We start from the raw sequence: 16,951 nt of genomic DNA, 5'->3' as shown, positions 1-16,951 counted from the left end.
TTTATTCTATATTAAGCCTTTACTCGTAAGAAATAAAGCTACTTAGGGAACCAGCATTCCCAGTCCGTGGATTATTATGGGAAAACAGCTCTCCCTAGAATCCCATGCTTATGAGCCACAGGCTGAATATTTGGATGTCAGGTGAAGTTCATGTTCGTCTATCCAATAACATTATGCTGAAAAGTGTATGTGCTGAACCTTTATCAAGGAAGGCTGGCTGAGCTTGCGTGGCCTTTTTTAGCACCACTATTCATACAGTTCAAGGTGCTACGTGTAGCACCTTTAGCTGTGGTGTGAGAAAGAGGCTATCAACAGTCTCTCATTGGTAAGGTGTCTAAAAATACAGACAAACACCTTATAATATTTCCCATTTAGCTCCTTTAGTTTGTACCTGGGAGCTTCCCAATCCAAGCAGAATTCTGTTATCAGCTGCTGAGCAGATCCACTGGAGCTCAGACCGAGAGCCCTGATCAAAGACAATTTGACAGCAGTTGTTGAGTGAAGTGAGAGCATTCATGCAAGTCCCAGCTGATCCAAAATTCAAAGATGTGTGCAGAATGCACAACCCAAATCACAGGCTGCTTGTCCACTGAGTAAATAAGGGCTCAAACTTTTGGCTGTTTCCTAAAGCTGTACTTACTGAGTAACCTATTGATTAATACACATGCACTCCAATCCATAAAATGCCATAACTATTGAAAATTTCCCTTCAGACATACCACAGCCCAAAATGTTGTTATTTTAAATTGTGTATTTTATCTGAACAACTGTCTCAAGTTACAACTCAAAAGTATTTGATATGCAAGGATATGAAACTGTAAAAAGAGAGCACATCCTCACATTTGACGAGCTTACACCAACATACATTTTTTTATTACCCACGCTAGCTGCCTGGCGAGTCATTTTTTAATCAATTACTAACTGTTTAAGCACATCCTGAAAAAACTATTTTGATGACAGGTGATCACAGTCAAAGGCATAAAACATACAATCATGAAAATCCTATTAAAACCCATTTCAACAGCTGAAAATCCTCTTTGACATCTGAAGTGTAAAGTAATAGATCAAGGATAAATCAAGGTTCAGTGTGAGAGGACCATTTATATACTTGTCCCAGTACAGAACAACAATTTGTCTTCCTCTGGAAAAAGAGACATATGCAAATTTGTATCTGGCTGTGGTTTGGTTTGGACAAATTTAAATAATTAAACCTATGCTCTGATTTAGGGGTAAGATAAGATATCATCATTATTTTAGTGTGTAAGCTTTGATGTGAAGGCAACATAAGCAGAAGAACAGGCCCGCCCATGTATGAAAACAAAATATATTACAACCTCCATTCCAATTTTAGCAGTGCACACCAAGAAGAGAACAATACAAGTGCAGGGAGGCCACTTAGGAGACAAGAGCAACCTATTTCAATAATGCATTCACAATGCAAAACGAGAGGAGCTCCTTCCAAGTTATACATTTGGCTTCAAAAGAATGCTCCTAATTTCATTATTGAGCTATATAGGATCTGAGCCGGTGCCAAGTGACTCAACCACTTACTCATAATGATGAGGTACGTCTCTTTGGATCAATGCTATTCTATCATTCATCTTGCTTTCAATCTCTGATATGCATCTTTTGGTTCACGGTAGAAATTTTAATTTCGAGCTAATGGCCTCCTCCAGTATCTGCATGTAAAAAATAACCGCCAGACTGCTTGGTGTCCTACTTCCTCACATGTTGAGCTGTTTACACAATGTTGGGCTGTGAGTGATATTTGTAAATTTGAGCCTGACAGTTCCACATCTACGTCTTATAGTTCAGGTTATGGATGGCGATTTGAATTTAGCATATACATTCCAATAATAATGTCTGAATTAAATTCAACTCAATTGAACGTGAGACGGTGGAGTGTTTATTCTACTCTTCTGTGTTATCTAATGAGATGCTGCAGATTAATAGTGCTAGGTCGTAACTGTTTAACCGCACTCCATGACTACACAATACAAAGCCATCCAGGGTACAACTGCCAAACAAAATGTAGATCTAAATCATCTCTGTACGTACTTGGCTCTTTAATTACAGTGATAATTTGAAAGTAAGAGGTACTCCACACAGGTACTAAATAGCCTATAATCATGACTGTATATTAAATGGGCTATGGCTAAATCTGAAATAGAGACACAGTTTATTAACAGTTCTCAAGACAAAAATAATAAAACTCCCAATGTAACTCATCCATTTGTCATGGAGACAATCTCTATGTAGCATATTGTATGTAATTTCATCACCAGGTTGATTTCCATGGGATGGACGAAACTACAGTGCTCTTGTCCAACAGTGTGGCTCAATGATATATTATTGATAGTTTTTTTTTCATAGGAGCTCTACAGGAATAAGCTATATCTTATTTTGGTTAACTCTGGTCAGTATAGGCTCAATTCATCTGAAATTTCACCAGCCCTATTCTTTAAATGATTTGGCCAATCATGAATCTAGGTCTTTGTCATGATACACAATATATCATAATATATTTGCATCACTGATATATCATGCCATTATATATTTATGGACATTCAGTCAAGAAACTGCTTATCCTGCTATTGACAGGGCAGCTGCGGCTCAGCAGGTAGAGCGAGGTAGGTAACTGCAGGGCTGGTGTTTCGATCTGCTCTCACCCTATGCTCCCCATCTCCACAGGTATCCCTGCTTAAGTGCCCCAAAATGCTCCCTTTGGTTTGCCTCCATGGATTGGCTCACACCCTTGCTGATGATCACAACCAACATCATGTGGCTACACACAGTCCCACTACTGATTCTCTCTCTCCTGGATCTGTTATTCCTGGCTACCTGGGGCCCATCAGGGGCCATCCAAATTGTCTAAGTGCCCTTCTCAGCACTTTCCACCTTTTTCCCAAAGCAGTTCACCATCTCCTCATAACAATCACATGCTAGCCCTCTGCTTGCTCCCTCACAAATGAACCCTCTGCTGGATTCTCTGCCAGCAGAAACAACAATGTGCATCAATCTTGGATTGGGGCTTTAGGAGATTGTATTGTGACCTCTGGATGTGAGATGCCTGGGAATATCTTATAGGGCTGAATGGTGTTGAAAGAACAGGAGAGATCAATGAGCATGAGTCCCCCCCAAGCTTTCAGGGTCATGATGAGCAGCAACACTGCCATCGGTAGGGGATGGGGGGCAGGTACACAGGCTGATATGGCTGAGATACAGGAAATGGGTGGTGGTAATGGAATCTGACGATCCTGGTAGGTGAGCATGGCAAACTACCAGGCAAAGGCAGTGGTGTGGGGGTAACAAAGAAACAGGACTTGTTTGCTTCATCTTTACCTGTTCACTGTCCTATTCCACACTGCCCTCACTTTCATTTATGAAGGTCATGTCTGGCATCATTCCCCTATGATGTGATTCCACTGTAACAGCAGCAGTTCAAGGTGTAGGCTAATTGAGCTAAATGGAGAGTGTGACGGTTGTTGAGCCCCATGAGGGCCCTTTATTCTGGGCCACATCTCCAAGGTGTGCAGGGAGGGGCAGCAGCCATCCGCTCTCATTTCCAGTGAGCCAACAATGTTGTCATCCTCCAGTATGGTCAGTGTAATGACATATTCATTAGTGTTTATTTAGCTTTACAGATGCTTTGTGTGGAACATAATTAATACAGCTCCCTAAACGTCGTGTTCGCATATTCTGATGGCAGCAAATAAATGGTGATGTTGTTGCCGTAAACAATAGATGATTTATTAAGCCGATGATCCTATTTATGTTTCCATTTAGACCAGTTGTGCTTCATCGAGAGCCCCACAGTGTGAAATAATGGCATATTTCATTATTTCCCATGGTGGAAATAATGAAATATGCCAATAGAAAGCTAATCCCTCTCAAATAGAAGCTCCACCAGAAATTAAGTATTCTGTCCCTGCTGTGTGCTTTCTGCTTCTAAAAGGGTGGGATCAGCATATTTTGACAGCCGAACACTTTACATCATGACTGGGTGAAGGAGCTGCTCAGAAGTCAAGGGGGAGCAAGCGTGAGCTGTACTTCGGAAAACACAACTCATCAAAAAACACCAGACACGCCATGTCTTCTCACGATCAGTCAGGACACAGTGTTTTGCTTGTACAAACATTAACATTAAAAAGGAAAGTTAAGTTGAGAAGTTGGTCAAAAGTTCCATCATCTATAAAGCATGTCTTCTTCTAGCAGGATGAAATGGGGAGAAAGCGAGGAGGATGGTGTGAAAGTCACAATCATTTGACATTAAAACATGATTACATGAATGACATCTCATGGAAAACAACATCGTGGACTTCCCACCTGTTGTTGATATTTATTATTTAGTCGCAGACGGGACGAGGACAAGACCTGAGACTGACGAAAAATTTCATCTGTCCCCCGGGTGCTGCCACTTTAACTTGTTAGACGTTGAAAGGCTTGCTTTGCCTTTGCTGTCAGATCCCAAAAATGAGCAGGTGGTGATGTGTCTTTGTGTGCCGTCGCCTCTAATTCAGCAGCAATGGAATCCCTTCAAGTAAGGAGCATCAAACGCATCTCCGTCAGCTCATACTACCAGGTTAGATGATGCACACAGCAGACTTCTCAGTGATGCAACCGCACAAAAGACACCACGGGGATACGCGCACACACACACACACACACACACATACACACACACACACACACACTTATTTACAAAGGAGATAATACACATTAATCGCTCATTCTTACTCCTCCATTCTCTTGCTTATACACACACGATCTGTTTACTGACTCTGGTGATATCTCGACTTCATTCATGCCAATATAACAATTGATTTTTTTTTAAACCACCCAGTGTACAGGAAATACAGAGAAATACTTCAACCAAGTCTAGAGTGAGACAGAGGCTGAGTGAATGACTAATCCAATGTGCAGAATTAATCAGTTTTACCAGAACACATGGAAGACTTCTGAGTGAACCTGTCATGGAAACAAAGAACACTAATCTACCCCAAAAGTGACCAGAAAAATAGAAACACCTTTACAACACAACAAAACAGACCTGCAGGAAATTCTACCTTGCTCCATCCTTTACAACACCACCACAAACTCCAGCCTCAGAGGTGACCAGCAGAATAAATGTTTCTCTGCCACTGTGTCAACAACATAGAAAAACCAGTGATGGACTCATATTATAGCTGAAACGAACAACCACAACCAGAAAGTGAGAATGAGGGAGGAAAGAGTCTGTGTGACAGAATTGTGAAAATGCACTCAAACTGCTTGAAAGCTGCTATATTTTAAAACTAAACACTCCCAACCTTCAGCTTTAATAAATGCATTCTGAAGGAGTAAAAATGGCCGTTTCATTTTCCTCTTACGGCAGTATGCTACTTCAGCTGGCTTTACTGATGCAGGGGTAGGCTAGCAGAAAATTGTCATGAATATGTTTTTTTGGACCCTGTTTTGAATACTCAACTAATGAGAAACAAGCTAGATTAGGCAGAGTTGACGCTTGATTGCCTCTGTGTTTCTCATTTAGCTCCAAACCTTCAAAGACTCCAAGAAAATCTGGATCAACAAGGTCTTGCTTCAGCACTTCTCAGAAATGGGCTTATTTTTATTTTTTATTTTTTTTATCATTTTAAGTTTTGGGAAGGGAAGTGCCCACACTAAAGTTATTTGATCATCAATATTGGATGTTAAGTTCTGTCATCACTGCATAGTGCACATTGCTCTGTCAAAGCCAGGGTCAGTCTGAAGGGCAAACAAGTTAAGGTATGACACCTGCTTTGTTAACATAAATTAGGAAATATCCACCTTTGTTTCAGACTAATTGGAGTCTAAATTACATTTTACTTTTCCCTGGATACAGACCAGGATTTCTGCCTCATGGAGCCAGATGATCCAAAAATCCACTCTGAGCCTTCCACTGAAATCGTTCAAGATCAGATTATCCAGATTAGTTTCATAATGCATTCAAATCAATGCATGCATGAAGCTGCTGAAAAGCCAACAGCTTATACACAGATATTTTACAATATATGTATATGTAGAGTTTTTTCATATCACTCTTTCTGTTGGAATAACATCTAGTGCTACGTGACAGTCCTGGAAATTTGCTACGCAATACAAGCACCTCATGCATCATGACGGGATGTCCACACAGGTAACGTCTCTGATGAAGACAACATCTGCAGCCCCATGGTAACAGACATCTGACCCTGAACACAACAACATCCAAATATGCTGGAAAACTGAATGTCAAGGTGAATGACACCTGCTTTAATCAGGATGCCTTTTTTTTCTCTTTGCAGGCTATGTGTAAGCAGCAGATCCAGTGTGCGGTGAAATGTCATTTTACCTTATCACCACCCCGCTAATGTCAGTATCACGTCCTCCACAACAAGGTGATTTGATAAACGGGAAATGTTGGCCCCCACTGACCTGAATCGTGCAGGTGTACTCCGAATCGTCCAGCAGCCTCACAGTGCAGTTGCATTCCCTGTCCAGACTCCTGATGCTGCTGCTCATCAGTCGGCTCAGCATCTTCTCGATCGTCTGCGTACGGGACCAGGGAGAAGGGCGCGCAGCACATACATACAAGTTTATCTTCTGTCACGTCAACGACGTCCCTGTTCTTTGGTCCAACACCTGGTCAGAGACAGCGACAGTGCGGAGCGGCGGCGGCGGGGCATCGTTTCATCAGTGTGTGTGTCTGTGTGTGTGTGTGTGTGTGTGTCTGTGTGTGTGTGTGTGTGTGTGTGTGTGTGTGTGTGTGTGAGAGAGAGAGAGAGAGAGAGAGAGAGATGAATGGCCGAGGTACCACACGGCGCGTTTATCCAGTCAGCGAGGAGTGGAAATAGTGCTGCTGCTACTGCTGCTGCTCTCTCTCTCTGGTCCGGTTCAACTGTCCACACCTCATTGCGCCTTCTCTCCCCCCGTCTCCTCGCTAGTTGCCATGCCGCTCTCGGTGCTGCTGGGCGGGCTGGTTGGTGAATGGCGAGACTGTCAGCCAACGGAGCAGTGACTGAGATGCTGCCTTCACAGAGTTAACGACAGGAGTCGAAATTCCGATAGGCTGGTAGATGTCGTGACTGTAGCCACATGGTCGGGAATAATAACAGAGTGCGGCCTCTGTAGTGTCACCAGTCCAACAACAGGCGGGCGCTTTATGCCGCTGATGAAGTTGACCAACTGATAATTGTCTCTCGACGTGAAACACCTATAGGCTCTTTAAACCCGGGAAAAAATAGAAACACGTACTCAAATAGCTAAACATGCATTCTCTAACCGATTAACACACAGGCCTCATATTTCAAGTCAACTATCATAATCAAATGCATCACCTTGACTTGAACGTCACATCTCAGAGGCCCGTCCTAAGTCAAATGTTCGCTTCTGCTGACTTGCGCTCTTTGTTTAATTGCGGCATTTCCGACAGAACTTGAAGGCAGCAACATACTTTAACATTCCTTCATTTCATCCTTCACAGGGTGATTGTACGAAGCATGACAGGGGCATAAAATGTAGCCACGTAAGGCAACGAGAAACATTTATATTACTGTTATGTCTTATAGCCTACGTGACATGTAACCAAGCAACTTTGATATAACTGATTCAAAGTTGTACTTTTTCTAAGTCTTCGTGAGAGCACGTAAATGTAATAAGAGCAAACCCTTTGCATTGGCAACTGCCCAGTTACAAATGGAGACAATGTCTCTCACGAATACTTTAAACGTCCTAATTGAATGTGGCACAGAGGAAGATCACTGCACGAGTTTGGTTCAACCTGTGAACAGTGTAATGTCCTGGTTTCTTTGACGGTGTCTCCCTCTGGGTGTGCTTCATGGTAATGACAATAAAGTGATTAAAAACTTCCGCGTAAAATAGAGTCACCGTAGAGTATTTTATTTTTTCTTCCGATCCCCGCAATGACGGGATCGACGAATTTTTACCTCTTGCTTCAAGCGGTACATTTTGTAACATGGTGTCGACCACCATAACATGAGTCTTTTAAGGTTAAAAGCTATTCCTTGGTTTCAATAGAACATTGGTTATGGAGCAACTGCATAAAAAAGGGCCGATTTTGACATAATATCACTTAAAGCAATAAAAGACTACATGCAATAACCATCCGGTGGTTTCAAAAAACACAAGCTCATCTGCCGTGACATTGTTCCACAATGCCGTGACCCGGATTCGAACCGGGGTTGCTGCGGCCACAACGCAGAGTACTAACCACTATACGATCACGGCGAGCTACGATGAGCTGACAGTCTCGCTCTGCAACAACATGGTGTGTATCAAAGAATAGGCTCAGCGGGCTTGTTGGATGCTGATTTTTTTTGGACTGTAGAGGGCATAGTCCTCTTAAAATGCTTGCTTGGCTTTGTTCCCAGTCCTGCGCCACGGATAGTGAGTCTGGAGACAGAGGGTCTGTAAAATACAGTTAATGTGACAATGTTTAGATCTTTAACCCTCGAGTATTGTTTGCACTACAGTGACATCTGGTGGATAAAGCGACTCACAACCCCGCGCGTGTTGTGTGTGTGTGTGTGTGTGTGTGTGTGTGTGTGTATGTCTTCACCAGACCTCCTCTGGTTGGCTGATTGTGCTGCAGACGTAGCAGGGCTTCCCGTTTTGTAACAATCAAACGTGTGTGTTACCAAACACGGATTCTGCAGTAAATAGCAGCAGAGTTGTAACTGAGAGGTGCAGTTAAGGTAAGCTTTATAATTGTGTATCATTTTGTTTTAACTTGTACATGTAACTTCCTGACTTTGTGACATGGTGTTACCACAGTGTTAGTTCGTTGTTTTGGGTCTGTGCTGATAGATGGAAGCACTAAAAGCAACTATATCGCGCTGTATGTCTAACAAACAGAGAAACGATATTGACTCAACATCTGGATCATCTAGATTCATACAGTTCTGTAAAATGCAACGTGCTGTCCGTGATGTGTTTACAGGCTCCCCGACATGGCTCATACATGTATTCACTGGTTCCGCAAGGGACTCAGGCTGCATGACAACCCAGCACTGATGGCCGCTCTGAGAGACTGTAAGGAGCTATACCCTGTGTTCATCCTGGACCCTTACCTACATACCAATACCCATGTGGGCATCAACCGCTGGAGGTTCCTCATTGGAGCCCTGAAAGACCTGGACTGCAGCCTTAGGAAGCTCAACTCCAGGTAGAAACACCGGGAGAAGTTTAAAAAAATATTGAATACTAAAATAAAAGTTAGAAACTGCTCAAACACTTGTAAGTTCTTGAATGACTAGACTTGATATATTGTGATATTGTCACACTGTGGTGTGTTCGATTCCTTCAGGCTGTTCGTTGTGAGAGGCAAACCAGAGGATGTTTTCCCTAAGCTGTTCAACAAGTGGAAAGTAACAAAGCTGACCTATGAGTACGACACAGAGCCCTACAGTCTGAGCCGGGACAAAAAAGTGATGGAACTGGCCAAAGAACACGAAGTTGAAGTTATCTACAAAATCTCACACACTCTTTACAATATAGACAGGTACTATTCATTCTGAAGATGTACACATACGCAATCTTTCAGGGTTTTTAAAGGCTGTTTCATTCAGAAAGTGAATGTGTTGTCTAATTTCTCCCTGTAGGATAATTGAGGAAAACAATGGGAAGGCTCCCCTTACTTACAACCGTATGCAGGCAATAGTGAAAACTCTTGGACGCCCTAAGAAACCAATCCCTGCTCCAACCATGGAAGACATAAAAGGTGGTCAACTACCAGAAACACTGAATCATCTTTGTAGAAATAATCATTTAAACCAATTATTTTAAACCAACTTTATCAAAATGTGACATACTAGTGTAAAACTTAAACACCTATTCATTGAAACATATCTACTGTGGCACAGATGTGAAGACCCCTTGTTCAGAAAACCATGAGAAGAAGTATGGGATCCCTGCACTGGAGGAGCTCAGCCAGGACACTGCAGATCTTGCAGAGGAGCTGTTCCCAGGGGGAGAACAGGAGGCTCTGAGGAGACTAGATGAACATATGAAACGAACGGTATTTTACTTGCTCTGTATGGCTTGACATGATTCTTTCAGACATCTAAGAAAACGGAGAATCTTACTAACAACATCCAAATCAGCATTTAGTTGTGTCCTGCTTTTTAACATACATGTAACTGTGTAATTCATGTTTCTTCTGTTTCCCCGTTTCAGGGATGGGTGTGTAACTTTGAGAAGCCCAAGACATCTCCAAACTCTTTAAGCCCCAGCACCACTGTTCTCAGTCCATATGTCACCTTTGGGTGCTTGTCTGCACGCACCTTCTGGTGGAAGCTGACAGAGGTCTATCAGGGGGTGAGTGTCGCCATCACTGTACAGCTTTGTAGGTAATATGTTACTCTGTAAATAAGGCTGCGCAGCTGATATTCTATAACGGTATTGTAATTTAAATGAATACATTTCATAAGTAAATAAAATAAGCAAGATGCTGATTTAAGCATCTTGCATAAACATAAAAATGAATTAAAGTTTAACTTAGTTTGACTTTTTCACATGTGGTTTATGCAGAAGAAGCACTCAGATCCTCCAGTTTCCCTGCATGGCCAGTTACTGTGGAGAGAGTTCTTCTACATGGCTAGTGTGGGCATCCCAAACTTTAACAAGATGGAGGGAAACCCTGTGTGTACTCAAGTGGACTGGGACGCGAACACCGAATATCTGGCTGCATGGAGAGAGGTATAGAAGTTTGAGCCCATAAATGAAAAGAAAAGGGAAATTGTGCTGTTAGTTAAAGAGTTTTCAAAATCATACATCACGTCACATCATCACTGTTAAGTTGAGGGTTATGTAATTTCTTGTACTATAAATAATTCCTGTCATCCTGTACTGTATTTCCCTCAAGGCTCGGACTGGTTTCCCCTTCATTGATGCCATCATGACTCAGCTGAGACAGGAGGGCTGGATCCACCACCTAGCCAGACATGCTGTCGCCTGTTTCCTCACCAGGGGAGACCTATGGGTCAACTGGGAGGAAGGGCAGAAGGTGTGTAAATGAGACTGGCTTTATAGATACTCTAGATGAAGTTGTAAGTGTGATGTTGTCTTCACATGAGAGCAAGCACACATGCAGGCACACGTTGCATGTGTACATATTTCAGACCATGGTTTATGAGCTATAGCTAGGTAATCTGGTTAGAAATAACACCGTGAATGCAATCTTATCCAAATGAAACAAAACAGTATATAACTATATAACTTTATATAACTACATGGCAGTCAGAGTGTGCAGACGTCTGCTAAAGTCAATGTTAAACAACATACACCAGACTCCAGAGAAAAAACTTCAGATTCATAGTGAATGATCTAGATCTGCACCAACATTTGATGTGGTCTTCCCAGGCTCATGTCCCAACCCTCCACCAAGTTCAGTGTCAATAGGTTCAGTGCTTTTGCCGTAATCCTGCTGACAAATAAACAAGACAACTATTTTCTGGCCTTGATGATTTAGCTTTCTAAAATAATGTCTAACTGAAAGTGAACATCATCAATAGGATTTTCAACCATTTTTGAGAAAAAATGAAAAAATACAAATACAAATGTAGAATCAGAATAATCTGGCTGAGAAGTTGCATGGCGCAGATGGCACTTGAAATCCTCAAAGAAAGCTTGTAATCAAGCATTGAGCACATCTGTGAACTCCTTTTCTTCTGTTGCCATCTTCATCACCTAACACTGCAGTAAAAAAACAACAACAAAACAAAAATTTTATCATTACCAAAGGGGTTTTCAGGCTATTTCCTCTGTGTCTGTAGGTGTTTGAGGAGCTTTTGTTGGATGGCGACTGGGCTCTGAATGCTGGGAACTGGCAGTGGCTCTCAGCGAGTGCCTTCTTCCACCAGTTCTTCAGAGTCTACTCCCCTGTCGCCTTTGGCAAGAAGACAGACAAAAATGGAGACTACATCAAGTGAGATCATAATTGTATCAAGCTCAAGTTATCACATGTGTAACATTTATTTTATTCAATTAAAATTTTCCCTACTATCTTTCCAGGAAGTACCTTCCTCTTCTGAAGAAGTTCCCAGTTGAGTACATCTATGAGCCTTGGAAAGCTCCTCGCAACATCCAGCAGGCAGCAGGATGTATTGTGGGTAAAGACTACCCACATCCTATTGTACAGCATGAGGTGATCAGCAAGAAGAACATCCAGAGGATGAAGTTAGCTTATGCCAAGAGATCCTCAGACCACACTGAATCACCCAGCAAAAAGCAAGGTATTACAAGACACAAATAGACGTTTATCTCTTTTGATGTTTACTGAAAAGCCCCACAATATTTCCACAATATTTACTTTTATGTTTTCCTCATAGGTGCAAAGCGCAAGGCTCCATCTGTTGTCGACATGCTGACGAAGAAAGAAAGAAGAAAGTAATCATCTACAAATAAATTCCAAGTAATAGAGATAACGAATCTTTATTACAAATAACTGAATACTCAGGCTACTTGGTTTCTTCCTGTGCTAAAGCTCTGTCTGGACTGGAAGCTAAAGTCGTTGATCAGAGACTTTTAATTTTTTAACAGGCTGTCAACTATATCTTATTTTTTATTGCACCCTTCTTTGGTTTCTATTTTAGATTTTGAACATGGTTTTTGTCTTTACTTTTTATATTGTATCTATTTCAGTGTAAATGCTGTTTATTGAGTTAGATTAGGTCAGGTTAGAGGTTTTTGCAGGCTACAGTTTGTATCAAGTGTGTCTGGTTTATAAATAAGAATTTTTATTGTTATGTAGTGAAATGTATGTTAAATTCCAATAAAATTGATAAAAAAATATGACCCAGATATTTTTTGAGGATCATTTCAACATCCATTTATCAACTAAAAGTGGCAGAAATATTGGCAATGTGTGTGGTATGATCTTATGGCCTTAAGAAATAAGTAATGTCTAACAGTTTTCTCTGCTTTACATATTCTGTCTGTAAATTAGAGCAGAAAACGGTCAAATTCAACATAAACTAGTTCAGTGGTGAGATTTCAGAGCGCTCACTCTCACCACTAGAGGTCACTGTAATTCCACCTGCAGAAAAATGATCACATTGACGTTAATTTATACTGAGTATTATTTATGACGTGAATAAATCAAGTTAACAAAGAGTCCACTAAAATGATTTAAAATGCTTTAATCTGCCAGACATGTTTAGTTGTTAGGGTATTTATTAATATATTTTTCAATATAATAAACAACTGTTGAAATATTGTGTACACCTTTTTTGTTTTTTTTTCAGTTAAATATTCAATATTCATGAAGTCATCCATTCTCTTTTTTCCCCCCTAATTTTTCAGCTTCCTCTTTTGCAAATCTTGGAAATAAATATGGAAACTGGTCAAATTTATCCCATGCATCACAGTGGCCATCAGCTCCTGTCTAATCAGGAGTATGCTGCCCACGCGATATTAACTAAGGGCCATTAGTCAATATAGAACAATATACAGTATGTTTATAGACTGTGCGTGTGATTGGCTGAGCAGTGTCAGCAGTGCAGTGCTACGTAAAGGCAAGATGCATGTGAGAATGTGTGGGGCACACAGCTGTCCTTGGAGGTCAAGTCTTCTCCTGTTTCTGCCTCCTTGGAGCTGACACTGGTGTGAATATCCAGAAGATGATGTCACAACCTCAGCAGCGGGCCAGACGGCCGTACAAAGCCAGGCTCAGTTTCCACAGAGACCTGTCAAACATCAAAACAGTCTGCTGTCCAGCTCTGCAAACGTATGTGAGGGGTTTTTGGGGCTACACTTGGCATCCTGGCATCCTGCCACCCAGCTAACAAACAACCCCCCCCCCCCCCCCCCAGCCCCCACCCCCCCACCCCCCCACCCCCCAGCAGGTCTGGCTGAACTGATCTCACTTCATTTATTTATTTGCTATTTTTCTCTCATGTTTAATGAGGGATCTAAAAGTTAGTATACCAGAGTATGTTATGCACTCTTTGTTCTATAAACATGCGAAGTTGGCATCAGTCCCAGACATATTCATTAACCTGTAATCAAAGTCACAAGTATAACTGCTTTGACCCCCGTTTGTCCACTGGTGTGCCCCTCTCCCCGTCTGTTCATGTCGACACCTCACTCCTCAAACTATCTTGGATCTTGGTGTTGTAATATCCCAGTTGGATAAGAACAACGTGTTCCCATGCAGCTGGTGTTTCATGTAGCTTTAATAGTAGTGATTTATCTCAAGAGTTTATTTGCTCCACGGGAAACAACATCAAACAGTTCATTTTGACTCTCTGCAGTCTGAGGTTGCTGGTTTTAAGAAAAGGAAAAGATCCAGCCAGCATGTTGAATGGGAATGAGGATTTATCTTATTTGTTTTAATATAAATCTCTGACAATAACAATAGGGCAAGGGGCTTTTTCAAGTTCATTATGAGCATCATTTGTAAGAAATGCTTTTCATCCACTGACAAAATAATATGAACACACACAACAGAACCAAACAAGTAAAAATACTGGCCAGTGCGCACTCATTTAAAGCAGGAGCTGGCTTTACTCGCTTAAAGTGGGTCAGTTCAAGTTTACGTCACCATTTTCTGAAGATTACCGCAACATCAGCGGGCATGTCCACTTCACCCAGTCTAACTCTATGCTTCAGTGTTAGCTAAGAAATGATAGAGCTCTGTCATTCAACACAAAGCTAACTGTTGGGAGGCTACTTTACCTGGTGAGTAGTTACAGGACAGCACCTGTTCATAACAAAAATACTGCGACTGTTAAATTGCACAGAAAAATGAAACTACACTGACACTCATTTTGAATGCAGGTGTTCGCAGCGAAGACCTACACTAACACTGACAAATAAAGGACTGCTGAGATTTCCCAATTCTCTCTTTCAGTTGTCCTAATGACAGTATAAGAGGAGAAAGAGCGAGGGACAAGAGGAAGTTATGAGTGAAAGGTTCATGACCACACGCTGAAAGGTCACTATTTATTGGGCGTCCATGGAGCTGGTAAATAAATGCCATGGTGAAACTGAAGAGCTGACAGTTGTCCAACCTGCCTCATACCTTTTGGCCTGTCCCTGTGTCCGCCGGCACAAACACACACTTACACACACACACCTCTGCACACATCCTGAACAACAACAGTCCTATAGACCTGGGTCTGTCCATTACCACTCTGGTTCTAATGAGCGATCACAACAATTTACATTTGGCCTGCGGTAACCTCCCTCTATTTCTGCTAGTGCACAGTTGGGTTTGCAAAAGACAGATAATGGTATAAACAAAGCCAGAGGTAGTGATCTCAGTGAGCATCATCTGTACCTCTATAAACCCGCCAGACTAAGTCATAACAGGGTTTTGACAACCGCTATACATAGGAAAGCATGAGGCAATGGGGATGCAATGTTAAAATCATGCCCCCCACACACCCCATCTGAATTCAGATTTGGAGAGGGATTGTTAAAACACTGACGTGGTGATTCATTTTAGGGAAAGGGAGCATAATATGACATGGATGGCATAAATATTCTGAAACAGAACTTCGTGGAAAAGCTATAATTGGATGTTTGTCAAAGTCGTTAACATCTAAAGAATCTTTTATTTCCACTGAATACTATTTTTACGAGGAGAGAGTCAGGTCTCTTTCAGATTTTAACCTCTGCTTAACTACACAGCTGTACATTTCTCTGTATTTTCATACATATGGTTCAGCATTAGGAAACCCCTCTCCAACCATGAGCGCTTTACCCAGATGCTTAAGGGGGATTGACTGTCAAACCGAGTCACACGACAGAGTTTCCCGGTCTCTGTGGTGTTTCCACACCCTCTTATGCTTTGATCTCTCTGTACACACCCCATCCAGAAAATCCAGACCATGCTGAGGCAACTGTGTTTTCTGGCTCCCTCACAGGGAACGAGCAGCCAGTCACACACATGAGCTCTCCAGCCCATACATGTCTCTCGTGCCAGTGTGTATGTGTTTGTTTAGGGTGTGCTGTCTGGGAATCACTCATGGAATCCTGCCTGTCCATTTTTTGGGGGGGTTAAAGGTCCTTCATTGTTCATGAGAATATTTACATGTTGTACATTTTGTGGTTCTCTTATTTTGAAATGAAATTCTTCTTTTGATCTTGGTCGTCCAGTCGAGTCAGAGTATCACCTCCCTGGCAGGAAAGATGGAAAGAGTTACAGATGGTGTGTTGGATGGAAAAAAAAGGCACTTAGGCATGTGTAATATGACAACTGTATGTGGTAACGTGAGACATAACTCCAATTGATGACTTTGAACTTGATTCAGTAAGAACTCACCAAAGAACTGTAATTCATATCTATAATTCATATTGGGTCAGTCATTCTCAGTTCAAAGAGGAGCCTGATGGTTTGCATTTTATTTACGATGAAAAAAATAAAACAAACTTCCTTAAAGGCTATTTTGATAGTTTAATTACCAACCTTACGGATTAATTTAATTTTTACTTAATTATGATTTGTTTGAGGAAAAATGAAAACGTCAAGAGTGTTTGACAAAATCAGTACATCACGTATAGCACCCTTTAAGTTAAAATGCTGATCACTGAGTGTGTGTGTGTGTGTGTGTGTGCACAAGATAGTGTGTGTACGTGTGCGCATGCTTGTGTAAAGATAAGAGCCCATAGCTCTTTGGCGCTCAGTGGGATCTGCCTATATAAGGCTGTTCTATTCCTACTGCTTTTCCTTTGGGGATCTACTGCAATTGTCACTCACAGGACAATGCATGCCAGAGAACCCGGTAGGCCTCACCATCATATACCATATATTATTTATATATATAAACATGTACTTTTATCATTTTAAAAACAAGATTATTACATAGAACAATGGAAAAAAGTACCAGTTGATGCTGTTTTTGTAAGGTTTTGTTTATTATCTGTGTCAACAAGCCCTGCGGTCAACATTAACTCCACAGATTTATGATCAAAACCTAGTGCGACTGGA

The 16,951-nt window shown here is 41.5% G+C and overlaps 2 protein-coding genes and 1 non-coding gene across 3 annotated transcripts in view; 1 reads left to right on the top strand and 2 right to left on the bottom strand.

Annotated features, from left to right (window-relative positions):
* LOC130173497 (FERM domain-containing protein 5-like) overlaps positions 1-7,344 on the bottom strand; it is a 67,559-nt gene extending 60,215 nt beyond the window's left edge. Inside the window, exon 1 of the mRNA XM_056382845.1 lies at positions 6,436-7,344. Within this exon, the coding sequence (XP_056238820.1) occupies positions 6,436-6,537 (102 nt within the window). The 5' untranslated portion in view covers positions 6,538-7,344. The remainder of the gene's footprint in view (positions 1-6,435) is intronic.
* Positions 7,345-8,175: 831 nt separating this feature from the next.
* On the bottom strand, positions 8,176-8,247 carry trnah-gug (transfer RNA histidin (anticodon GUG)). Its single transcript has one exon. It is a non-coding gene; the product is annotated as a tRNA-His (tRNA).
* Positions 8,248-8,580: 333 nt separating this feature from the next.
* cry5 (cryptochrome circadian regulator 5) lies at positions 8,581-12,813 on the top strand. Its single transcript, XM_056373698.1, has 11 exons — positions 8,581-8,714; positions 8,960-9,184; positions 9,326-9,520; positions 9,621-9,739; positions 9,882-10,036; positions 10,195-10,335; positions 10,549-10,716; positions 10,883-11,023; positions 11,793-11,944; positions 12,031-12,251; positions 12,348-12,813. The coding sequence occupies exons 2-11, from the start codon at positions 8,970-8,972 to the stop codon at positions 12,407-12,409; spliced, it is 1,569 nt and encodes a 522-aa protein (XP_056229673.1). The 5' UTR covers positions 8,581-8,714; positions 8,960-8,969; the 3' UTR covers positions 12,410-12,813.
* The last annotated feature ends 4,138 nt before the right edge of the window (positions 12,814-16,951 follow it).

This window comes from Seriola aureovittata, chromosome 1 (assembly GCF_021018895.1).
Source record: "Seriola aureovittata isolate HTS-2021-v1 ecotype China chromosome 1, ASM2101889v1, whole genome shotgun sequence".
In the NCBI taxonomy this organism is placed as follows: domain Eukaryota; kingdom Metazoa; phylum Chordata; class Actinopteri; order Carangiformes; family Carangidae; genus Seriola; species Seriola aureovittata.
Note: the sequence above shows the minus strand (reverse complement) of the source record. Positions and strands in the feature narration are given on the sequence as shown.